Below are 26,707 nucleotides of genomic sequence, written 5' to 3' on the forward strand. Positions count from 1 at the left end.
CTGAGGGAAAACTGCTAACCAGGTGAAGATTTTGTTCTATGGACATTGCATGGTGTGAACAAACACCAAGACTGTAAATGGTCATTTTGTGTTTCCTTATGTGTGAATAAACACTGAACTGTTTAAGTTAAAGACTTTGTGATTGCCTCTATACTGCGTCCACTAACCTGTCTACCAGAGCAAAACCCCACAACTGATACAAACCATTTGTATTCTTGTAGTTTTGCCAATTCACTATTCTGTTGACCAATAAACAAGTTAGACTACAGAGAACAAGCCTCTTATTTGGAAGACAGGAATGGTTTATGCTGAATGTCAGACTGCACACTGTGTGAACGTGTATGAAGACAGAACAGTAAAACAGATACTAGTCACCAGCGATAGTGGATCTGACTATACGAAGCCGCCATCATACACGTAGTCTTGCGTACAAGGTTGCAGTGGCTGCCATACAGTCACAAGAAGTAAGAGTGCAAGCCCCCAGCAAGTGCAGCACGATCCAGACCACGCTGAAGTCCGTTTCTACCCAGACTGAGTCCGTACAGAGACATTAAGCAGCCAGCAAAAGGTACACAATGTCCGCTAGCCAGGCATCATCATACAGGACCAGGTCACGAGCAAGCTGCTCTAGCAAGTCCTCAATAAAAGAAAAGGCTGCTCTCGCCCATGCAGAAGCTGACGCTGCAAAAGTAAGGTCTTCCTTTGCTGCACAAGAGATGCTAAGGCAAGCAGATCAAGAAACAGAAATAGCATGTGTGCAAGCGTCAATAGAAGAGGAGAGAGTATGCCTGGAAGAAGAGAGAGTACGCCATAAAGCGTCAATGGAAAAGGAGAGAGTACTCCTGCAAGTGTCACTAGAAAAACTTGCCGCAGAGAAAGAAGCGGCAGCTGCAATAGCCAAAGCAGAGTACCTGGAAGCCTTGGAGTTCCCCGAATCCGAGAAACACAGTCAAGTACTTGGGCCAGACCTAGATCAACAAGATCTAGCATAGTGTATATAAGAGTGTAACCATGATTTACCAATGTCATTGAATGTAGAGTGTAAATTGCCTGCTATAATTCTTTTGGTCAGTAGATGGAAGCAAAGGACTAATCTACATTGAAGTTTACTATAGAGAAAATTCTTATATTCATTTGCCCTGTAAAGTCAAAATACCGATAATTTAGGGGCAGGCTAGGACTCTCAGAAAGCTTATGGCGAACTGTAAATGCAGGTTTGAGGCGGCACTTTGAAAATGACTTGCTGCATCACAGTCTCCCTGTGAAGGGGAGGGGTTTCCTGGGAGAGCAGGAAGAGACCAGACTGAGGCTGCCTCGTGAATGCTGAGGACGTCAGGAGAGAACCCCTGTTGAGCCAGAAAGGGATTTGAGGCTCACAGGGGAGACGGACACCAGCCCCAATGAAGACACTTGTGGCGTCGGCCCCAGGAAACACATGGCTGATGGTCTGGTTTGTGCTGGAGTGAACCAGGGGATCAAGGGAAACACCAAGAGACTGCCAAGACCTGTAAGTGCGGCTCTGCTGCGTCACACCTTGTTGTACTGTACCAGTGACACTTTGGGGACATATAAGAAAGTGGCAAGATACAGACTTCACCTTGTTGGATTACAAATAGTATTGCGCAATATTTAAGGGTGCACCCCAAAGACAAAGCTCGCTCAGGAACATTCAGGCGCAGCCAGGCTGCTTTATGGACTATGGGGGAATATTTTGCAATAGCTAGTTTAGCGTTAGGCAGTATTACTGTTACTGTTTGATTTATGCTCTGTTGTTATCCTGTTTATATATGCCTAGCCACTTATCCAATACTACTGTTCAGTAAATGTTACTGCTGGGTAAGAACCGTTGTCTGTGTGGCATCGTGTACCCTCTGTACCTGTGGACCCAGCCCTCGGTCCTCTTTCACGCATCACAGAATATGTCCATCAGCATCCCAAGACAGATGACAACTATGATCCAGTATATCAGCCAGCTTATACAAAGTGCCAATAATCCTACCTTGAACCACAGTGCCTCAAGCAGGATGGTATACGACAAGGCGATGATGACTACAACTACCGCCCTACAGAACAATAGCTACAACCTTCACTTCGACTTGAAGGGATACCCTTCGCATCAGAACGGTATTATACAGACTTCCCTAAGCCAGAAACCCCTAAAAGGTATGAAGATACACCACACATGCAGCATAACAACACCACACCAGGTAGTATTGGTGCTAACCAGGCCGCCATTGACTTCGCCAAGTTCCTTGCTAAACGGGAGCTGGTTACCAAGGACTTAGAAAGTTCACCGATTGCCCCGAGAACTACAGGGCATGGCGAGCCTCTTTCCAGAACGCCATAAGGGACTTAGATCTTTCCTGCAGTGAGGAGTTAGATCTCTTGGTAAAGTGGCTTGGAAGCGAGTCTGCTGAACATGCCAAAATAATCAGAGACATTAACATAAACTATCCTGGCAAAGGCCTAAAGACGGTGTGGGAAAGACTTGATGAGTGTTATGGGTCAATAGAAGCTATAGAAAATGCTTTATTTGAGAGAATTGAAAATTTTCCCAGAATAGTGGGTAGGGGGTCACTAGAAGCTCAGGGAACTCAGCGATTTGTTAATAGAGGTACAGGTTGCTCAGGCAGAAGGAGATCTGCCAGGGCTAGCATTCCTGGACACCGCCAGAGGTGTCAATCTGACTGTCCAAAAACTTCAGTCTAATCTACAGGAGAAGTGGATCACGTATGGTTCTCATTATAAACAGGTTATAATGTACCATTTCCCCCCTTCGTGGTGTTTGCAGACTTTGTTACTCAACAGGCAAGGATCAGAAGCAATCCCAGTTTTGACTTTAAATTATCATGTTCCACTACCCCTGCTGTCAAACCTCATAAAACACCAGTGGCAGTCCACAAAACTAACGTTGCCTCCACAGGTTTGCCTTTCAGGTAGTGATGAGCAAGAACCAAAGTATTTGGGTGTTGGGCCTGAACACATTGCTATTTTCGTGTGCTCAGCCAAGCACCCTGAGTATAATGGAAGTCAATGGAAGACAACCAGGCACCCCCTGCTCGGAAGAGAAGAGGATGTCTGGTTCATAATAAAAGGTTAGAAATTGATGGATACCTTATGAAAATGGTTTAGAAACAGCATTACAAGGATGGCTATATGCATCTTAGATTGCTATTACATACAACATACAACCACACAAAGGCTTTATGCCAAAAGCCAGGTATGTGCCCAATCTATCCATGAGACAGATAACAGCTAGCATACCTTACAACAGCAGCCTTGTGCACTATGAGATATTCCAAACCAGCTCTCATCTGATTGAGAACCAGTAAACCTCAAAGTTATTTTGCATCTGTTGGATGGCTTGGGTGGACCTGCACACCTAGCTCAATATCATTAGGGCGACAAAAAGTTTTCCGATTGTCCTAACATAATATTCAAAAACCTTTCTATACAGTTTTGTCAAGTAAAAACTCATTTGCATAAACATGGGCTAATGGGAAAGACATGCAAATGAGCAGAATCTGCCTTGTTTTTCAGCTGTCATAAGACTATGAAAACCAATAGAGGGCGCTATGTAGTTATGAACAGCGCCCTCTATTGGTTTTACAGTCTTATGACAAGTCTAATATTCTTATCAGAAGACTATGAAACCAATAGAGGGCGCTGTTCATAACTCAATAGCGCCCTCTATTGGTTTCATAGTATTCTGACAAGAATATTAGACTGTATTCTTATGACAAGCTTATTAGTCTTTTGCATGGAAAATTCGCGATTAGAATATTCGCGATCTACACTAGGATGATATCTGACACTAGGAAAGCTGGGTAATAACTCAGTGATAAAATCTGACACTGGGAAAGCTGGGTAATAACTCGCGATCTACACTGAGTTATTGTCCAGCTTTTTCAGTGTCAGATATTATCACTAACTTACTACATAATTATTACATAATATTCGCTATATTGCTATATATTCGTTTCTTTAGAATATTCGTAATATTCCAAGCCATCCAAAATAACTTTGAGGTTTATTGGTTCTCAGTCAAATGAGAGCTGGTTTGGAATATTTCAAAGTGCACAAGGCTGCCATTGTAAGGTATGCTGGCTGTTATCTGTCTCATGGATAGATTGGGCACATACCTGGCTTTTGGCATATAGCCTTTGTGTGGTTGTCTATTGTATGTCGTACTTAATAGGAGTCTAAGATGCATCCAGCTATCCTCCTAATGCTGTTGCCAAACCATTTTGATGGGGTTTCCATCAATTTCTAACCTTTTTTTTATGAACCAGACACCCTCTTATCTTCCGAGCAGTGGGTGCCTGGTTGTCTTCCATTGACTTCCATTGTATTAAATTGTATTCGAGCACCCAAATTATTCGGCCAAGCCCTTGGATCTGCTGAGCATAGCGATGCTCGAGCCGAACAGCTAAATCCACCTTCTTCGACACCTTCAACATCGTAGGGCCCGGTTCTCCCTACTCCTTAAGAACATGTGCAGGTTCCGTTGAGATGGCGGGGAGGAAGGCAACTGGGTACAAGGTAGAGTCCATAGATGGTCAGACCTGCTTGTCTCTGCCAACCATACTATCACATTCCTGACAACCGTTCTGAGATACCTACACCAGAGGTAGCAGCATACTACCCCCACCTGAGGCGTATAGCTCACCTGATACCGGAACTAAACCCAGAAGCCCTGATAGTCTTACTCCTTGGAAGAGACATACTACGAGTTCATAAGGCTAGAGGACAGATTAACGGTCCCCAAAACGCTCCATATGCCCAGAGACTTGACCTAGAATGGGTCATCATCGGAGACGTCTGTCTAGGAGGAGCACACAAGCTGAGTCCCTCAGTCAATAGTATGCTCACAAGTACACTTGAAAATGGATGTCCTTCCCTATCCCAGCCATGTCACAGCAGTTTCCTGATAAAAGAATTGCCACACAGAGCTCTTGTGCCTTGTCCTTTCGTGGATCCCTCCTATGAAGATCACGCCTGCGATGGTAAGCAAGATCACTTAGGGTGCACAGTCTTCCGCAGGACAAGAGAATACAACAGGTTCGCAATGTCCATAGAAGACAGGCTGTTCTTGGAGATCATGGATTAAGGAATGGTAAAAGACAAGTCAAAAAGCTGGGTCGCACCTTTACAGTTTAAAACCCGGAGACGACGCTTACCTAACAACAAAGAACTTGTCTACAGTCGATTTATCTCCCTCAAACATAAACTTCAGAGGACACCAGAGACTAAAGAACATTTCTTTACCTTCATGGAAAGAATATTCCAGAACAACCATGCAGAAATGACACCCATGCTCCAAGACTCGAACGAGTGTTGGTATTTACCCATATTTGGTGTGTATCATCCTTAAAAATCAGAGAAGATACGAGTAATATTCGACTCAAGCGCCAGGTGCGAAGGCGTCTCATTAAACGATGTCTTACTGTCTGGTCCAGACCTCAACAACAGACTTCTAGAGGTACTTCTCCGCTTCTGCAGAGATTCCGTAGCTTTTATGGCTGACATACAACAGATGTCGCACTGCTTCCTCGTCAAGGAAGAACATAGAAACTACTTCAGGTTCTTCTGGTACCACAACAACGATCCCAATGAAGACATTGTAGAGTACCGTATGAGAGTGCACATCTTCGGAAACAGTCCTTCCCCTGCAGTCGCTATCTACGGTCTCAGGCATTCAGCCCGAGAGGGTGAAGCAAAGTATGGGTCAGATGTCAGATCCTTTGTGGAAAAAGATTTCTACGTGGACGACTGCTTGAAATCCACACGAACAAGACCGCAATCAGTCTCCTGAAAAGGGCTCAAGAGATGCTCACTCTGGCCAACTTGAGGTTGCACAAAATCGCCTCCAACAGCTATGAGTTAATGGAGGCCTTCACACCCCAAGACCATTCCAGTGATCTAAAGGACTTGGATCTTAGCACCGACTCCCTTCCAATGCAGCGGAGCCTCGGTTTGCTCTGGGACTTAAAGGCAGACACATTACCTTCCAAATCAGCAAGGAAGAAAAGCCCTTTACACATAGAGAAGTCCTGCCCACTATAAACAGCTTATATGATCCTCTGGGATTCGTAGCACCTGTTACCATCCAAGGTAAAATGATGTTAAGAAACTTCACCACAGAGACGTCTGATTGGAATGATCCGCTTCCCATGGTGAAAAAGGACCTGTGGACAAGTTGGAAGAAGCATCTCGAAGCTTTGTCCAGCATTCATGTGGCACGACCATATGCTTCCATGCCATCTACTGAAGTCAAGATGCAAAGACTATATATCTTCTGCGATGCTTTAGTCAAGGCAATTGCTGCCGTAGCATACCTAAAGACCATTGACGTCATAGAACAATGCCATATAGGATTTGTCATTAACCGGACTAAACTAGAGCCACTCCATGAACACACGATACCCAGACTGGAACTCTGCGCTGCTGTGCTTGCAGTTGAGTTGGCTGCAGTTCGATTTCTAGGTTCAGGAATGAACCTAGAAATCGAAGAAGTCGAGTTTTATACGGACAGCAAGGTAGTCCTAGGATATATCTGCACGAACCCAGACGTTTTTACATCTACGTCTGCAATTGGGTGCTAAGGACCAGGAGATCCACTTGTCCTAAACAGTGGCACTACGTACCTACACAGCATAATTCTGCGGACCACACGACTAGATCTGTCTCACCAAGCCACCTTAAAGACACAACATGGTTTACGGGTCCTGCGTTCCTGTATTGTTCAACGTCTTGCAACATTGGATCCGACACATTTGAATCGGTAGACCCAGGTGCCTACTCTACGTACAGTGACGTTGAACCACCAATGCAAATCCCATCGTCTCAACAGGTTCTCCACCTGGATGTTGCTCTTTCTCCATGCTAAGGAAATAGACTACCTCAGCAAAAGCCAAACAGTCTCCAAAGACAACACTTTGGAAAAGCTTGGTCCCACCATTGACCAAAATAGGTCGCTAAGAAGAAGGATTCAGTGGTGGCGTCTGTTGACGCCAGACGGGAATGTTCTGCCTCCAGCAGGAGGAGATTAATTTCAGTTCACGTCTATTTCATTTCTAATTCATTCTGCTGCACTTTGTGTATTCCGGTAGTTATTAGTTAGGTAACAGCACCATCTAGAGGTGGTAAAAATGTATTGCACCTTATTTTCTTGTTAATAAAGATTACTGCTTTGTGAGAGGTGCTAGGCATTGTAGGTAGTGCAAGGCATTCTGGGAAGGAGAAGCCAGTCTCCAGTCTACATACAGACTACGGGACATCAGCAGAGCTGTTCCATGCAGTTCTCCTTCTTAAACTCCACCATCTTTGTGCAAGTATATCTGGTTAGTGACATCTACCTTTGTTTCAGGGGCAGTATGTTATGCAGAGCTGTTCAAGTACTTGTAGTGTTACTCAGGGAGTTATTTCTGTTAGCTAGCCATGCGATCTATGTATAGGCAGCCGTTTTGTACATGTGCCAAGTGTTATGCAAATGTTATAATACATGCTGTTCTATGCTTTCTGCTGATACATGTTATGCCTTATACCTATACAAGCCATGTGTATTCTTGTAGTTTTACCAATTCACAATCCTGTTGACCAATAAACAAGTTAGACTACATAGAACAGTCCTCTTATTTGGAAGACATTAATAGTTTATGCTGAATGTCAAACTGCACACTGTGTAAACGTGTATGAAGACAGAACACAGAATGTCTTTAAGGAGTTCCGTTATAGCAATTCCGTTATTTTCCATTTAAATCGCACGGAATGCTAGAACGGAAAGCACAATGCTAGTATGAACTCCCCCTTATTGGTCCATTGACTTTATTTAAAGGTGTTGTCTCACTTCAGCAAATGGCATTCATCATGTAGCTGAAGTTAATACAAGGCACTTGTAATGGCAGAATCTGTATTTAAAGGGATACCTTCTGCGCATGTCCAAGTGGAGGCATTGAAGGCGGTGGAGTTCCGGTGATGTGATGATGGTGGAGTTCTGTTAATAGTGAAACTAAGCTAATGCACAGTAGATCTACTATGTACTCTGCACATACCAATACTGGAGCACAAGACATAAATGGGATAACAGATGCATAGGGAAATGTGCCACACAAAAATGGCAAATGTGCAAAAAAGAAGACTACATACTCAGATAAAGTCACACAAAAGGCACAGCTAAGCAATAGGATCGCAAATAATATTGCAGCGCCTGCTGCAGTGTGGCGGTACACTGCAAAGTGCAAAAGAATGTATTTCTGTGTAAAATATATATTTACTCTATTTCTGTATGTTATATATCCATGGCCATATTTACAGTCACCACTGGGCGGCTGTGCCTTTGTTGCTATATGTACTGCGACTCCTATCATCTATTCAGTAAAGAGAATCTTTATTGCAACCAAATGAGCCTGGTCATTGACTCAACCATCCGTCTGCTGGCCCTCCACCTGCTCTCCTGCCCTGCACCTTGCCAATCATCCAACATCAAGGTCATCCCAGCCACCATCAGGCAGGAGACCCCAAAAGTCCAGGGTACGTTCTGAGTGAAGAAAGGTATCGACTTTCACTCACTGCACGGCCCAGGGAGCTCAAGCAGGAGAGGTATTATCCACCGTGAGGACTACAACCACCCTCATTGCCACAGCCACCTTACCCATCCTCTCCAGCTCCACCAACTCCAGCAATGCACCATGCTACCTTCTACAGCCCACTGCATACCAAAAAACATTACTTACAGACCAGTAACCCCGTGGATGACCTTTGGCCCAGTTTGTATAATGCACTCCACTTTGATCTGTCCAAACAAACTTGATTTCCTTCTTCTTGTCGTTTAATCCGATCCAGACATCGATCTTAACATCTTTTAAATTGGACATCAAAAAAGCTGGAATAAAACACATGATATATGAATCATTATATAGAAAAAATGTAGCCTATGGCCTCATGCACACGACCGTTGTTTGGGCCCTTATCCAAGCCACACAAAAAATAAAACATGTCCTATAATAGGCATTTCTATAATGGGCCGCCCGTTCCACAAATAGCAGAACGCACACAGGCGGCATCCGTGCTTTGCAAATCTGCAATTTGCAGACTTCAAAACATGGCACGCTCGTGTGAATGTAACCTTATGGAATAACTTGTGACCCTAGAAAAATTCCTGCAACAATCCTGATCTTCATGGTTAAGTTTCTCAAGCCAGTCTCTAAAGGGGGTTGGGGGGGGTTGGAATTTTTAACCCTTTCCCACCTTGCAGAAGAGTGGGCAGTTATAATTAATAATATATTTTTGGGCGTTTGGAGAAAGGTAAAGAAAAACAAACTATTTTTTTTTGTACATATAAAAAAAATTATATAAAAGGAAATAATGATCATCATCCTTAAAGTGGTTTTCGGAGACTTTAGAATTGATCACCTCTCCTCATCAGTATCTAATCGGTGGGGGTCTGACACCTGGGACCCCCGCCGATAAGCTCTTAGCGAAGGCAGCGGTGCTCCAGCGAGTGGTGCTGCCTTCACCGTTTTTTTCCTATGCCAGTGACGAGACGTTCATCTGTTAGGTGGCCTAGGCGCAGCTCAGCTCCATTTAAGTGAAAGGGGCTGAGTGCGATATCAAGCACAACTATACAATGTACGGCGATGTACTTGGTAAGCACAGAGAAGACCGCGGCGCTCACAGGAGCACCAGTGCCTTCTCAAACAGCTGATCCTCGGGGGTTCCAGGTGTCGGACCCCCACCGGTCAGATACTGATGACCTATCCCGAGGATAGATCATCAGTTCTGAAGTCTTGGAAAACCCTTTTACAGAGGATCATTCCTGACACGTCTTTTTTAGTACTACTTACATTCCCCATGTAATAATTCTGGAGCATCTATTCTTATGAATCTATATTGTGCAAGCTGCGCCCGTCACCAAGTGCATTTAACCCTCAGTAGTGTGGTTGGTCAAGCTGTCACACCAAGTGCATTTAACCAGCAATAGTGTGGTTATTTTTTGGCCATATCCCAGTCTAATTCTGTCAGTAAATCTATACCTGTCACCCAGCGCCTAAATACTAGGCCTCAAATTTATATCCCGCTAAATCTGTCGTTACTGCTGTACTGTTCTGGCTGGGCAAGTTATTTAGTGTCCATCAAAGCACATTTTTTGTTCTGGGTTGAAATACAATTCCCAATTTAGCAATTTCCTAATTTAGTGGTTTCTGCTGTATCAGAGCTATTTGAAATCTATCCCTAAAAGGGTATATAATATTCAAGGTGCACATAGGGTCATTCAGAATAACTTCACACACACGCTACTGTGCATTTCCAAGTCTAATTCCGTCAGTAAATCTATACCTGTCACCCAGCGCCTAAATACTAGGCCTCAAATTTATATCCCGCTAAATCTGTCGTTACTGGTGTACTGTTCTGGCTGGGCAAGTTATTTAGTGTCCGTCAAAGCACATTTTTTGTTCTGGGTTGAAATACAATTCCCAATTTAGCAATTTCCTAATTTAGTGGTTTCTGCTGTATCAGAGCTATTTGAAATCTATCCCTAAAAGGGTATATAATATTCAAGGTGCACATAGGGTCATTCAGAATAACTTCACACACACGCTACTGTGCATTTCCAAGTCTAATTCCGTCAGTAAATCTATACCTGTCACCCAGCGCCTAAATACTAGGCCTCAAATTTATATCCCGCTAAATCTGTTGTTACTGCTGTACTGTTCTGGCTGGGCAAGTTATTTAGTGTCCGTCAAAGCACATTTTTTGTTCTGGGTTGAAATACAATTCCCAATTTAGCAATTTCCTAATTTAGTGGTTTCTGCTGTATCAGGCCTACTTTAAATACATCCCTAAAAGGGTATATAATATTCAAGGTGCACATAGGGTCATTCAGAATAACTTCACACACACGCTACTGTGCATTTCCAAGTCTAATTCTGTCAGTAAATCTATACCTGTCACCCAGCGCCTAAATACTAGGCTTCAAATTTATATTCAGCTGAATTGGAATACAATACATTGGGCCAAATAATATTTTTGTTGTTGTGGTGAACGATAACAATGAGGAAAACATCTAGTAAGGGACGCGGACGTGGACATGGTCGTGGTGGTGTTAGTGGACCCTCTGGTGCTGGGAGAGGACGTGGCCGTTCTGCCACATCCACACGTCCTAGTGTACCAACTACCTCAGGTCCCAGTAGCCGCCAGAATTTACAGCGATATATAGTGGGGCCCAATGCCGTTCTAAGGATGGTAAGGCCTGAGCAGGTACAGGCATTAGTCAATTGGGTGGCCGACAGTGGATCCAGCAGGTTCACATTATCTCCCACCCAGTCTTCTGCAGAAAGCGCACAGATGGCGCCTGAAAACCAACCCCATCAGTCTGTCACATCACCCCCATGCATATCAGGGAAACTGTCTGAGCCTCAAGTTATGCAGCAGTCTCTTATGCTGTTTGAAGACTCCGCTGGCAGGGTTTCCCAAGGGCATCCACCTAGCCCTTCCCCAGCGGTGGAAGACATAGACTGCACTGACGCACAACCACTTATGTTTCCTGATGATGAGGACATGGGAATACCACCTCAGCATGTCTCTGATGATGACGAAACACAGGTACCAACTGCTGCGTCTTTCTGCAGTGTGCAGACTGAACAGGAGGTCAGGGATCAAGACTGGGTGGAAGACGATGCAGGGGACGATGAGGTCCTAGACCCCACATGGAATGAAGGTCGTGCCACTGACTTTCACAGTTCGGAGGAAGAGGCAGTGGTGAGACCGAGCCAACAGCGTAGCAAAAGAGGGAGCAGTGGGCAAAAGCAGAACACCCGCCGCCAAGAGACTCCGCCTGCTACTGACCGCCGCCATCTTGGACCGAGCACCCCAAAGGCAGCTTCAAGGAGTTCCCTGGCATGGCACTTCTTCAAACAATGTGCTGACGACAAGACCCGAGTGGTTTGCACGCTGTGCCATCAGAGCCTGAAGCGAGGCATTAACGTTCTGAACCTTAGCACAACCTGCATGAACAGGCACCTGCATGCAAAGCATGAACTGCAGTGGAGTAAACACCTTAAAAACAAGGAAGTTGCTCAGGCTCCCCCTGCTACCTCTTCTGCTGCTGCCGCCTCGGCCTCTTCTGCTGCTGCCGCCTCGGCCTCTTCTGCTGCTGCCGCCTCGGCCTCTTCTGCTGCTGCCGCCTCGGCCTCTGGAGGAACGTTGGCACCTGCCGCCCAGCAAACAGGGGATGTACCACCAACACCACCACCACCTCCGTCACCAAGCGTCTCAACCATGTCACACGGCAGCGTTCAGCTCTCCATCTCACAAACATTTGAGAGAAAGCGTAAATTCCCACCTAGCCACCCTCGATCCCTGGCCCTGAATGCCAGCATTTCTAAACTACTGGCCTATGAAATGCTGTCATTTAGGCTGGTGGACACAGACAGCTTCAAACAGCTCATGTCGCTTGCTGTCCCACAGTATGTTGTTCCCACCCGCCACTACTTCTCCAAGAGAGCCGTGCCTTCCCTGCACAACCAAGTATCCGATAAAATCAAGTGTGCACTGCGCAACGCCATCTGTAGCAAGGTCCACCTAACCACAGATACGTGGACCAGTAAGCACGGCCAGGGACGCTATATCTCCCTAACTGCACACTGGGTAAATGTAGTGGCAGCTGGGCCCCAGGCGGAGAGCTGTTTGGCGCACGTCCTTCCGCCGCCAAGGATCGCAGGGCAACATTCTTTGCCTCCTGTTGCCACCTCCTCCTTCTCGGCTTCCTCCTCCTCTTCTTCCACCTGCTCATCCAGTCAGCCACACACCTTCACCACCAACTTCAGCACAGCCCGGGGTAAACGTCAGCAGGCCATTCTGAAACTCATATGTTTGGGGGACAGGCCCCACACCGCACAGGAGTTGTGGCGGGGTATAGAACAACAGACCGACGAGTGGTTGCTGCCGGTGAGCCTCAAGCCTGGCCTGGTGGTGTGCGATAATGGGCGAAATCTCGTTGCAGCTCTGGGACTAGCCGGTTTGACGCACATCCCTTGCTTGGCGCATGTGCTGAATTTGGTGGTGCAGAAGTTCATTCACAACTACCCCGACATGTCAGCTGCTGCATAAAGTGCGGGCCATCTGTTCGCGCTTCCGGCGTTCACATCTTGCCGCTGCTCGCCTGTCTGCGCTACAGCGTAACTTCTGCCTTCCCGCTCACCGCCTCATATGCGACGTGCCCACCAGGTGGAACTCCACCTTGCACATGTTGGACAGACTGTGCGAGCAGCAGCAGGCCATAGTGGAGTTTCAGCTGCAGCACGCACGGGTCAGTCGCACTACAGAACAGCACCACTTCAACACCAATGACTGGGCCTCCATGCGAGACCTGTGTGCCCTGTTGCGCTGTTTCGAGTACTCCACCAACATGGCCAGTGGCGATGACGCCGTTATCAGCGTTACAATACCACTTCTATGTCTCCTTGAGAAAACACTTAGGGTGATGATGGAAGAGGAGGTGGCCCAGGAGGAGGAGGAGGAGGAGGAAGAGGGGTCATTTTTAGCACTTTCAGGCCAGTCTCTTCGAAGTGACTCAGAGGGAGGTTTTTTGCAACAGCAGAGGCCAGGTACAAATGTGGCCAGCCAGGGCCCACTACTGGAGGACGAGGAGGACGAGGATGAGGAGGAGGTTGAGGAGGATGAGGATGAAGCATGGTCACAGCGGGGTGGCACCCAACGCAGCTCGGGCCCATCACTGGTGCGTGGCTGGGGGGAAAGGCAGGACGATGACGATACGCCTCCCACAGAGGACAGCTTGTCTTTACCCCTGGGCAGCCTGGCACACATGAGCGACTACATGCTGCAGTGCCTGCGCAACGACAGCAGAGTTGCCCACATTTTAACGTGTGCGGACTACTGGGTTGCCACCCTGCTGGATCCACGCTACAAAGACAATGTGCCCACCTTACTTCCTGCACTGGAGCGTGATAGGAAGATGCGCGAGTACAAGTGCACGTTGGTAGACGCGCTACTTAGAGCATTCCCAAATGTCACAGGGGAACAAGTGGAAGCCCAAGGCCAAGGCAGAGGAGGAGCAAGAGGTCGCCAAGGCAGCTCCTCTGAGGGCAGGGTTAGCATGGCAGAGATGTGGAAAAGTTTTGTCAACACGCCACAGCTAACTGCACCACCACCTGATACGCAACGTGTTAGCAGGAGGCAACATTTCACTAACATGGTGGAACAGTACGTGTGCACACCCCTCCACGTACTGACTGATGGTTCGGCCCCATTCAACTTCTGGGTCTCTAAATTGTCCACGTGGCCAGAGCTAGCCTTTTATGCCTTGGAGGTGCTGGCCTGCCCGGCGGCCAGCTTTTTGTCTGAATGTGTATTTAGCACGGCAGGGGGCGTCATTACAGACAAACGCAGCCGCCTGTCTACAGCCAATGTGGACAAGCTGACGTTCATAAAAATGAACCAGGCATGGATCCCACAGGACCTGTCCGTCCCTTGTCCAGATTAGACATTAACTACCTCCCCTTAACCATATATTATTGTACTCCAGGGCACTTCCTCATTCAATCCTATTTTTATTTTCATTTTACCATTATATTGCGAGGCTACCCAAAGTTGAATGAACCTCTCCTCTGTCTGGGTGCCGGGGCCTAAATATATGCCAATGGACTGTTCCAATGTTGGGTGACGTGAAGCCTGATTCTCTGCTATGACATGCAGACTAATTCTCTGCTGACATGAAGCCAGATCCTCTGTTACGGGACCTCTCTCCTCTGCCTGGGTGCTGGGCCTAAATATCTGACAATGGACTGTTGCAGTGGTGGCTGACGTGAAGCCTGATTTTCTGCTATGACATGCAGACTAATTCTCTGCTGACATGAAGCCAGATCCTCTGTTACGGGACCTCTCTCCTCTGCCTGGGTGCTGGGCCTAAATTTATGAAAATGGACTGTTGCAGTGGTGGGTGACGTGAAGCCTGATTCTCTTCTATGATATGAAGACTGATTCTCTGCTGACATGAAGCCAGATTGTCTGTTACGGGACCTCTCTCCTCTGCCTGGGTGCTGGGACTAAATATCTGACAATGGACTGTTGCATTGGTGGCTGACGTGAAGCCTGATTCTCTGCTATGACATGAAGACTGATTCTCTGCTGACATGAAGCCAGATTGTCTGTTACGGGACCTCTCTCCTCTGCCTGGGTGCTGGGCCTAAATTTATGAAAATGGACTGTTACAGTGGTGGGTGACGTGAAGCCTGATTCTCTGCTATGACATGAAGACTGATTCTCTGCTGACATGAAGCCAGATTGTCTGTTACGGGACCTCTCTCCTCTGCCTGGGTGCTGGGACTAAATATCTGACAATGGACTGTTGCATTGGTGGCTGACGTGAAGCCTGATTCTCTGCTATGACATGAAGACTTATTCTCTGCTGACATGAAGCCAGATTGTCTGTTACGGGACCTCTCTCCTCTGCCTGGGTGCTGGGCCTAAATTTATGAAAATGGACTGTTACAGTGGTGGGTGACGTGAAGCCTGATTCTCTGCTATGACATGAAGACTCATTCTCTGCTGACATGAAGCCAGATTGTCTGTTACGGGACCTCTCTCCTCTGCCTGGGTGCTGGGCCTAAATTTATGAAAATAGACTGTTACAGTGGTGGGTGACGTGAAGCCTGATTCTCTGCTATGATATGAAGACTGATTCTCTGCTGACATGAAGCCAGATTGTCTGTTACGGGACCTCTCTCCTCTGCCTGGGTGCTGGGCCTAAATATCTGACAATGGACTGTTGCATTGGTGGCTGACGTGAAGCCTGATTCTCTGCTATGATATGAAGACTGATTCTCTGCTGGCATGAAGCCAGATTGTCTGTTACGGGACCTCTCTCCTCTGCCTGGGTGCTGGGCCTAAATATCTGACAATGGACTGTTGCATTGGTGGCTGACGTGAAGCCTGATTCTCTGCTATGATATGAAGACTGATTCTCTGCTGACATGAAGCCAGATTGTCTGTTACGGGACCTGTCTCCTCTGCCTGGGTGCTGGGCCTAAATTTATGAAAATGGACTGTTGCAGTGGTGGGTGACGTGAAGCCTGATTCTCTGCTATGATATGAAGACTGATTCTCTGCTGACATGAAGCCAGATTGTCTGTTACGGGACCTCTCTCCTCTGCCTGGGTGCTGGGCCTAAATTTATGAAACTGGACTGTTGCAGTGGTGGGTGACGTGAAGCCTGATTCTCTGCTATGACATGAAGACTGATTCTCTGCTGACATGAAGCCAGATTGTCTGTTACGGGACCTCTCTCCTCTGCCTGGGTGCTGGGCCTAAATTTATGAAAATGGACTGTTACAGTGGTGGGTGACGTGAAGCCTGATTCTCTGCTATGACATGAAGACTGATTCTCTGCTGACATGAAGCCAGATTGTCTGTTACGGGACCTCTCTCCTCTGCCTGGGTGCTGGGCCTAAATTTATGAAAATGGACTGTTACAGTGGTGGGTGACGTGAAGCCTGATTCTCTGCTATGACATGAAGACTGATTCTCTGCTGACATGAAGCCAGATTCTCTGTTACGGGACCTCTCTCCTCTGCCTGGGTGCTGGGCCTAAATATCTGACAATGGACTGTTGCATTGGTGGCTGACGTGAAGCCTGATTCTCTGCTATGACATGAAGACTGATTCTCTGCTGACATGAAGCCAGATTCTCTGTTACGGGACCTCTCTCCTCTGCCTGGGTGCCGGGGCCTAAATATCTGAGAATGGACTGTTCCAGTGGTGGGTGACGTGAAGCCAGATTCTCTGCTATGGGACCTCTCTCCAATTGATTTTGGTTAATTTTTATTTATTTAATTTTTATTTTAATTCATTTCCCTATCCACATTTGTTTGCAGGGGATTTACCTATATGTTGCTGCCTTTTGCAGCCCTCTAGCCCTTTCCTGGGCTGTTTTACAGCCTTTTTAGTGCCGAAAAGTTCGGGTCCCCATTGACTTCAATGGGGTTCGGGTTCGGGACGAAGTTCGGATCGGGTTCGGATCCCGAACCCGAACATTTTCGGGAAGTTCGGCCGAACTTCTCGAACCCGAACATCCAGGTGTCCGCTCAACTCTAATTATGAGTCAACCAATGAAAAGAGACCAATAACCCCATATAGAATAAGAGAGCCCACATATAAAATTCATGTAGTTTATTAAAGACACAATTCAGTAACAATAAATATAACACAAAGGCACAAGGTAAAGGGGGGTGGAGGGACGCCCCAGGTACGGGATGAAAACCAGCCACCCTCACATGTACCCGACTAACAGGGTTACAAGTGAGGGTGGCTGGTTTTCGTCCCGTACCTGGGGCGCCCCTCCACCCCCCTTTACCTTGTGCCTTTATGTTATATTTATTGTTACTGAATTGTGTCTTTAACCACCTCAGCCCCCCCTAGCTTAAACCCCCTTAATGACCAGACCACTTTTTAGAATTCTGCACTACACTACTTTCACGGTTTATTGCTCGGTCATACAACTTACCACCCAAATTAATTTTACCTCATTTTCTTCTCACTAATAGAGCTTTCATTTGGTGGTATTTCATTGCTGCTGACATTTTTACTTTTTTTGTTATTAATCGAAATTTACCAAATTTTTTGCAAAAAAAATGACATTTTTCACTTTGTTGTAAAATTTTAAAAATAAAACTACATTTCTATATAAATTTTCTCTAAATTTATTGTTCTACATGTCTTTGATTAAAAAAAATGCAATAAGTGTATATTTATTGGTTTGCGCAAAAGTTATAGCGTTTACAAACTATGGTACAAAAATGTGAATTTCCGCATTTTGAAGCAGCTCTGACTTTCTGAGCACCTTTCATGTTTCCTGAGGTTCTACAATGCCCAGACAGTAGAAACACCCCACAAATGACCCCATTTCGGAAAGTAGACACCCTAAGGTATTCACTGATGGGCATAGTGAGTTCATAGGAGTTTTTATTTTTTGTCACAAGTTAGCGGAAAATTATGATTTTTTTTTTTCTTACAAAGTCTCATATTCCACTAACTTGTGACAAAAAATAAAAACCTACATGAACTCACTTTGCCCATCATGAAATACCTTGGGGTGTCTTCTTTCCAAAATGGGATCACTTGTGGGGTATTTATACTGCCCTGGCATTTTAGGGGCCCTAATGCGTGAGATGTAGTTTGAAATCCAAATGTGTCAAAAATGCCCTGTGAAATCCTAAATGTGCTCTTTAGAATTTGGGCCCCTTTGCCCACCTAGGCTGCAAAAAAGTGTCACACATGTGGTATCACCGTACTCAGGAGAAGTAGGGCAATGTGTTTTGGGGTGTATTTTTACATATACCCATGCTGGGTGAGAGAAATATCTCTCTAAAAGTCAACTTTTCCCATTTTTTTATACAAAGTTGTCATTTTAGAGAGATATTTCTCTCACCCAGCATGGGTATATGTAAAAAGACACCACAAAACACATTGCCCAACTTCTCCTGAGTACGGCGATACCACATGTGTGACACTTTTTTGCAGCCTAGGTGCGCAAAGGGGCCCAAATTCCTTTTAGTAGGGCATTTTTAGACATTTGGATTCCAGGCTTCTTCTCACGCTTTAGGGCCCCTAAAATGCCAGGGCAGTATAAATACCCCACATGTGACCCCATTTTGGAAAGAAGACACCCCAAGGTATTCCATGAGGCACATGGCGAGTTCATAGAAGATTTTTTATTTTTTTTTGGCACAAGTTAGCGAAAATAGATTTTTTTTTGTTTTTTCTCACAAAGTCTCCCTTTCCGCTAACTTGGGACAAAAAGTTTAATCTTTCATGGACTCAATATGCCCCTCAGCGAATACCTTGGGGTGTCTTCTTTCCAAAATGGGGTCATTTGTGGGGTGTTTGTACTGCCCTGGCATTTGAGGGTCTCCGCAATCATTACATGTATAGCCAGCATTAGGAGTTTCTGCTATTCTCCTTATATTGAGCATACGAGTAATGAGATTATTTTTTTTTCGTTCAGCCTCTGGGCTGAAAGAAAAAATGAACGGCACAGATTTCTTCATTCGCATCAATCAATGTGGATGAAAAAATCTCTGCCAAAAAAAAAAAAAAAAAGGAGGGGAAAGGCGTCTGCCAGGACATAGGAGCTCCGCCCAACATCCAAACCCACTCAGCTCGTATGCCCTGGCAAACCCGATTTCTCCATTCACATCAATCGATGTGGATCAATAAATCATTGCCGGGATTTTTTTTAGATTTTTTTTTTATATACAAAGTGTTTGCCAAAGCATATGAACAATGCCCCTCAGCTCATAAGCCTCGGCAAACATATCTTTTTTACTGCAGAGGATAAATCTCGTCTTGCAGCGCCGCATACACCGACTTTTGTGTAATCTGACAGCAGCGCAATGCTTCTGTCAGAAGGCACATCAGTGCTGCAGCTGGTTCATCGGTTGGTCCACCTAGAAGGTAAAAAAAAAAAAAAACAGGCCGCAACGCAATTAATTTATTAATATTAACTTTCTATAACATTTGAACAGAACATTAACTTTTATAAACTTTATTGAACTTTTGGAACAGAACATTAACTTTTTTGCTTACCGGTGATTTTTTTTTGTTTCGCTTTTTTTACCTTTATAGGACAAACCTCTCCTTCCCCATGGGACAATGTGCAAAGTGCAAATCGCCCAGAGATGTGGCGAAGTACATTATGCACTTTGTCCCAGGTGAAAGGAGAGGTTTGCAGCAGCTGTGAGTGAAAGGGCCCTAAGAGCCCTGTGTGCCTGTCCTGTGTGACGCAATCCCTATGCTAATAGTGTACCTGTGTGTGGTACTTCCGGAAACACTTCCCTAAGCATAGGGCAAGGTGGTCAGGGCAGTCAGGACAGAAATAGCGAGTGTCACGCCTTATTCCACTCCTACTACAGACACAACATTTTTTTCCTGGTGGCGGTTGGTTTGAGGTACCAGCAACGACATTGGGGAAATGTCACTCGTGTAGACGGCTCACTACACTGGTGGTTGGGGCCACGGAACCTCCTGGATACAGGAGGTTCTCGATGATCTCTTCCTGAAATTTGAGGAAGGATCTTGTTCTCCCAGCCTTACTGTAGAGAACAAAACAATTATACAGTGCCAATTGAATTAAATATACAGACACCTTCTTATACCAGCGTCTGGTCCTGCGGGAAAGTAAATAGGGAGCCAACATCTGGTCATTGAAGTCCACCCCTCCCATGAGCAAATTGTAGTTGTGGACCAAGAGTCCACTCCAGTTGCTCGTTCAATTTCGATTGTCATGTCTGTGTGAATGGAGGAGAGCATGTAAACGTCACGCTTGTCTCTCCATTTCACCGCGAGCAGTTCTTCGTTACACAAGGCAGCCCTCTCCCCCCTTGCAAGACGGGTGGTAACGAGCCATTGGGGGAAGCCCCGGCGACTAGGTCGCACGGTGCCACAGCAGCCAATCTGTTCTAAGAACAAATGCCTGAAGAGGGGCACACTTGTGTAAAAATTGTCCTCATAAAGATGGTACCCCTTGCCAAATAAAGGTGACACCAAGTCCCAGACTGTCTTCCCACTGCTCCCCAGGTAGTCAGGTCAACCGACCGGCTCCAGGGTCTGATCTTTACCCTCAGACTCAAAATTTGTGCGTATAGCCTGTGGCCCTTTCACAGAGCTTATACAATTTGACCCCATACCGGGCGCGCTTGCTTGGGATGTATTGTTTGAAGCCAAGGCGCCTGGTAAAATGTATAAGGGACTCGTCTATGCAGATGTTTTGCTCAGGGGTATACAAATCTGGTGTTAAGGTGGTCTATGAGGGGCCGAATTTTGTGGAGCCGGTCAAAAGCTGGGTGGCCTCTGGGACGAGAAGTGCTGTTGTCACTAAAGTGCAGGAAACGCAGGATGGTCTCAAATCATGTCCTGGACATGGCAGCAGAGAACATAGGCATGTGATGAATTGGATTCGTGGACCAATATGACCGCAATTCATGCTTTTTTGTCAGGCCCATGTTGAGGAGAAGGCCCAGAAAAGTTTTAAATTCGGAAACTTGGATGGGTTTCCACCGGAAAGACTGGGCATAAAAGCTTCCCGGGTTGGCGGCTATAAATTAAGTGGCATACTGATTTGTTTCTGCCACGACTAAGTCCAAGAGCTCCGCAGTCAAAAAAAAAAACATTGCCGATCAGATCTGAGCTGTCTCAACCCGAACTCAAGACTGGGCGGTGAAAGGGGGAACTACTGGTGCGGCTGAAGTTGGGGGCTGCCAATCAGGGTTTGCCAGCACCTCAGGGACTCTAGGGGCTCTACGGGCCTGTCTGTGCGGTGGCTGTGATGGGGGAACTAATGCACGTGCCACCGTACCAGCTTCAACTGCCCTTCTGGTGCTCACCACTTCACCATGTTCTACGGCAGTGCTGGTACTAGGTCCAGGATGGGCTGCGCTGCTTGTGTATGCCTCACCATGTAATCCGACAGCGCCAGCCCCACTCTGCTGCCCTTGAAGCGGATCCTGCGCAACCTGTGGTCTAGCAACACGGGGCCGGGTACGCCTGGTGGTATCAGGGACCTCAACCTCATCGTCCGAACTTTGGGTCAGACTGCCACTGCTTACTACCAGTTTGTATTCTGACCCGCTGGATTCATCAGATGAGGGTTCCCATTCCTCATTCGACTAGGTCAGAAGCCTGTAGGCCTCTTCAGAAGAATACCCCTTACTTGCCATTTGGTCAACTAAATTTAGGGGGTATTCCCTGAGACTATCCAAGAAAAAAAGCAAGCCTGTCTTACAAATGGGAGGCTAGCGAAGTACCGGAAGCCGCTGCGATTGATAAAAAATATCAAAACTGATTTTTTTACCGCCGCAGCGCTTGTGTAGTGATTGCGCAGTGATAAAAAAATAAATAAAAATTTTGTCACTGCGGCGGGGCGGATGTGGGTGAACGCACGTGTGGGCGACCGATCAGGCCTGATCGGGCAAACACTGCGTTTTGGGTGGAGGGCGAACTAAGGTGACACTAATACTATTATAGATCTGACTGTGATCAGTTCTGATCACTTACAGATACTATAAAAGTACAAATGCTGATTAGCGATACGCTATTCAGCGAATCAGTGACTGCGGTGGCCTGGGCGCTAACCGACGCTAACTACCTAACAAAGGGGCCTAAACTAACCTAAAACCTAACCGTCAATACTAGTGAAAAAAAAAAGTGACAGTTTACACTGATCACTTTTTTCTCTTTCACTAGTGATTGACAGGGGTGATCAAGGGGTTAATTGGGGTGATGGGGGGGTGATCTGGGGGCTAAGTGTAGTGTTTGGTGTACTCAGTTATCTGTGCTCCTCTGCTGGGACCAACCGACGAAAAGGACCAGCAGAGAGGCACAGAAGCCATTTAACACCTTATATTTATAAATATAAGGTGTTAGATGGCTTCTGATACGATTTTTTAAAAGTCACCAACCTGCCAGCACAGATCATTGGCTGGCAGGCTGGTGACGAACTTATGATCTAACGATTCCCGGCCCGCACTGCACATGTGCGGGCCGGCTCTGCCCGAAATCTCGCGTCTCGCGAGAGGATGCATCGGCACGTCCAGGAGGAATAACAGGGCCGCCGCCAGGACGCAATCCTGCGTTCGGCGGTCCTGTAGTGGTTAATAAACTACATGTATTTTATATGTGGGCTCTCTTATTCTTTATGGGGTTATTGGTCTCTTTTCGTTGGTTGGCTCAGTATATTATACTAGACCCCAGTGTATCTATACACCCAATTTAAGTTTTTGTCTTATAGGTTGGTCTAACAATTCCTTTATTATTCCTGCTAAAAGTTATGAATGAATTGCTAGCAGTTTTCAATGAAGGTCCAGATTGTTTTCAGTTGGGTAGTGGGGGTGTCCCTGCACAGTCTGACACCATCCTATCATTGCTGCCAGTGTCAGACTGTGCAGTAATGCAGGCTTTGAGGTGGTCTGGCCTGGATGTAATGTAGGGGGTGGATGTCTGAGCCATAGACCCTAACCTGCAGCAGGGTATATATAGGTGCTGCTTACTGGTCACTTTGCTGATTATAAACGTTGTAGCTTTTCAGAAAAGCCACTGCGATTCGGTTAATATCCCTCGAGTAGTGGTCTCGTAGGAGAATTGGTGCGGGAGCATGTTATTCTTTCCTCCTCACCATCTAGGCTAGAACTCTGCCTCCTTCCAGGAAGAAGAACCAGCCTACTCCTACCAAAAGGGGAGGAACAGGGTGATTAACTCTGTCCTGACAACCATTCCATGTAATGCTGGGTGTACATAACATAAGAATAAGAACAAGCAAAAGTAGTTGCTAAAACAGACATGTCAGAAGAGGTGACAGGTCCACTTTAAGGTGTACTTATGATGTTCAAACTCTGTTGGTGCCCACAATGGAGACAGCAAAATGTGTGTCTAGAATGGCTAAGAGCTTAAAGGAGTTGTCTCACTTCAGCAAATGGCATGCATCATGTAGAGAAATATGACCCTATTTTCTGATAGGTGCAGGTCCCACCACTGAGACTCGCACCTATCTTCTAAACGGAGACCCAAAAGTGGCGGAAGGCGCACTGCACATGCACAGTCGGCCTCCCATCATTCTATGGAGCCGCCGAAAATAGCCGAGCATTGGCTCTGTTATTTCTGTCGGGCCCATAGAAGTGAATGGGAGCGTTGGACGGTCAACTTCTATAAGAAGAGAGCTTGGTGGTGGCCGAACCGGAGGCCTCCAGCCACCGCTTTGCCCGCTCCGCTCTCAATATAGGTCCTATCGGTGGGACCCGCACCTATCAGACAATCGGGGCATATCCTAGTGATATGCTCCCATTGTCTCAGATGACAATACCCCTTTAATACGAGGCACTTACTAACGTATTGTATTTGTCCATATTGCCTCCTTTGCTGGCTGGATTAATTTTTCCATCACATATTACTGCTTCTTTCCATGGTTATGACCACCCTGCAATCCAGCAGGGATGGACATGCTTACACACTATTGGAAAAAACACCAGCCTATGTGTGCTCCCACAGTCCCGGCCACAAGAGAGGCCGGCACTTTTTCCTACAATGTGCAAGCACGACCACCAGTGATGGATTGCAGGGTGGTCGTAACCATGGAAAAACGAGCAGTGTATAATGTGATGGAAAAATGAATCCAGACAGAAAAGGAAGCAATATGGACAATCACAACACATTAGTAAGTGCCTTGTATTAACTTTCTCTACAGGATAAATGCTATTTGCTGAAGTGAGACGACCCCTTTAATGCCCGGTATCTCTGGCTGTCTAAGGTGATGAAAGATTACAGGGGTTTTCACCACAAAGGACATGTATCACCTATCCATGTGATAGGTAATACATTTATGATCACCAGGGTATCCATTCCTGGGACCCACATAATCAGGGGTTCTGAGTTTGAAAAGAGCGGTGGTCCTATGGGACTGACAGAAACAGAATGAGTACTGTATAATCACAGGGCTTAATGCAGAACTGATTGGGTTATAGATAGTACTTATTAGATTGATAGCCAATTCTACTACCCAGGACCACCACAGTTTATACCGTTACATCATACAGGCACTATTGTGTATAGGTGGCACTCAGCTGGTACAGCCTGTTTATACTGATCTTTATGAGCATTCTTCTGGGTATGGTGGCACTATTTAGGGCAGGCATGCTCAACCTGCGGCCCTCCAGCTGTTGCAAAACGACAACTCCCATCATTCCCTGACAGCCTACAGCTATCATCCTACAGAAGGGCATCGTGGTAGTTGTAGTTTTACAACAGCTGGAGGGCCGCAGATTGAGCATGCCTGATTTAGGGGGTATTCTTGTGCTGTTATCTACTCTGTCTGTCTTTATATAGGTGTGTTAGGCGACTTTTACACTTGCGTTGCTAATTCCGGTATTGAGATCCAGCAGAGGATCTCAATACCGGAATTAAACGGATCATTTTGATTTTGCACATTGTGTGAAATCAAAACGGGAAAAAATTGATCCGGTATTATTATATTTTTTTCAGTTTTTATAACTGGACACAAAACCGCAGCTTGCAGCAGTCACAGAACGGAATGCTGACAGAATGGAAGACATCCTGATGCATCTTTCCATTCAGAATGCATGAGGACTAAACAGAATTTTTTTTTTTTCCGGTGTTGAGATCCTCTGCCGGATCTTAATACCGGAAAACAACAAAGCAAGTGTGACAGTAGCCTTAGTTATACACAGGATGGCAGCATTATTTTTGGGTGCTATATGGTGGCGCTAGTTATTGTCTATAGTTTGGCAGCATTACTGACTTTATTATGAGCATCCATTTGTGTGCACACCAAACAGTATATACATAACCATACTCATTAACCAAACCACGTTGACAAAATCTTGCCTACTTGTGGGCACTGCGGCCATCTGTCAGTTATGAGGGCACCGTTTCTGGCACTTATAGGTGAAACTTACGGAGGCGTGAGACTGTTACTGTAAAGAGTACATTCTGAATGTGGCAGTACCAGGCACAGCCCAACATAAGGATGGGTTGCTATGCCCACTGAAGCAATGAGTCGGCCACAGTGATCACTTTATTCTCATGACTAGTGTTGGGCGCGAATATTCGAATCACGAAAATTAATCGCGAACATCGGCATTTTGAGAATTTGCAAATATTTACAATATAGTGATATATATTCGTAATTTCGAATATTCTAGATTTTTTTTTTCATCAGTAACCTCCCTTCTTGCTTGTGGGCCAATGAGAAGGCTGCAATGTCTGTGTCTGAGCTTAGCAACATCCCTAGCAACCAATAGAAAAGCTGCCTCCCCCATACTATATAAGAACCTCCCCAGCAGCCATTTTCTACAGTTTTTTAAAGTTCTGAGAGAGACAGCAGTGTGATTTCTGTGCTCTGTGCTTTCCGCTCATTACATTAGATAGTTAGTCAGTGTAGGTTATATCCTGATATAGTGGAGCTGTTGCAGTGCAGGGTGTTAGGTGGTGTGATAGGTTCTGCTGTCCATACATACATGCAGACCTGCTAAAATGTGAAGTTTCACATATTGCACCAAAATATTCGCATCATTAGTGCCGATTAGCGCAATTGCGAATATATTGGAGCACTCTAACTGCATATAAAGCCATTTTTAATGTTCTGCCGTGCCGACCATTTTCTCCAGTCTCAGGAAACTTCTAGCAGCTTGGAAAATGTAGCAAAAGTGACCCACGCCTGTATTTCACACGCATAACACGAATATTACATTGCCAATTTTTCGCAATCAAGAACATAATCGCGAATATATGACGAATATTCGTGAAATATCGCAAATTCTAATATAGTCCCTGCCGCTCATCACTACTCATGACTGGCATGGTCCTAGGTGTTAGACCCCACCAATCAACCACTAATGACCTACAGTATCCTACGGATAGATTATCAATGTTATAGTCCTGGAAAACCCCTTTAAGATTTACAACAATGTGATAGTAAGCTATACATGACTTACTTTGTACCAGATCATCATTTATGGTGACCAGATTTCCTCCCAAGGACTGACATTCGCGTCTGGCATTATCCCAGTGAACGGCTTCACCTTCTTCTGTGCCAAATATTCCATAACACTGAAATACAGTATATTAACGGAATTCAGTTGCAGTTTTACATCAAACATCTTATGTGAAATGAATTAGATGAAAA

The 26,707-nt window shown here is 45.8% G+C and overlaps 1 protein-coding gene across 3 annotated transcripts in view; it reads right to left on the reverse strand.

The window, feature by feature from the left end:
• The window catches only part of LOC122938531 (macrophage mannose receptor 1-like), a 335,729-nt gene that overhangs the window by 39,169 nt on the left and 269,853 nt on the right, over nt 1-26,707 (reverse strand). For all 3 annotated transcript variants that reach the window (XM_044294084.1, XM_044294083.1, XM_044294085.1), the window contains exons 21-22: nt 26,517-26,631; nt 8,736-8,884 (exon numbers count right to left, since the gene is read on the reverse strand). In XM_044294084.1, the coding sequence (XP_044150019.1) occupies nt 8,736-8,884; nt 26,517-26,631 (264 nt within the window). The remainder of the gene's footprint in view (nt 1-8,735; nt 8,885-26,516; nt 26,632-26,707) is intronic.

The sequence above is a fragment of the Bufo gargarizans genome, chromosome 5 (assembly GCF_014858855.1).
Source record: "Bufo gargarizans isolate SCDJY-AF-19 chromosome 5, ASM1485885v1, whole genome shotgun sequence".
Taxonomy (NCBI): Eukaryota; Metazoa; Chordata; class Amphibia; order Anura; family Bufonidae; genus Bufo; species Bufo gargarizans.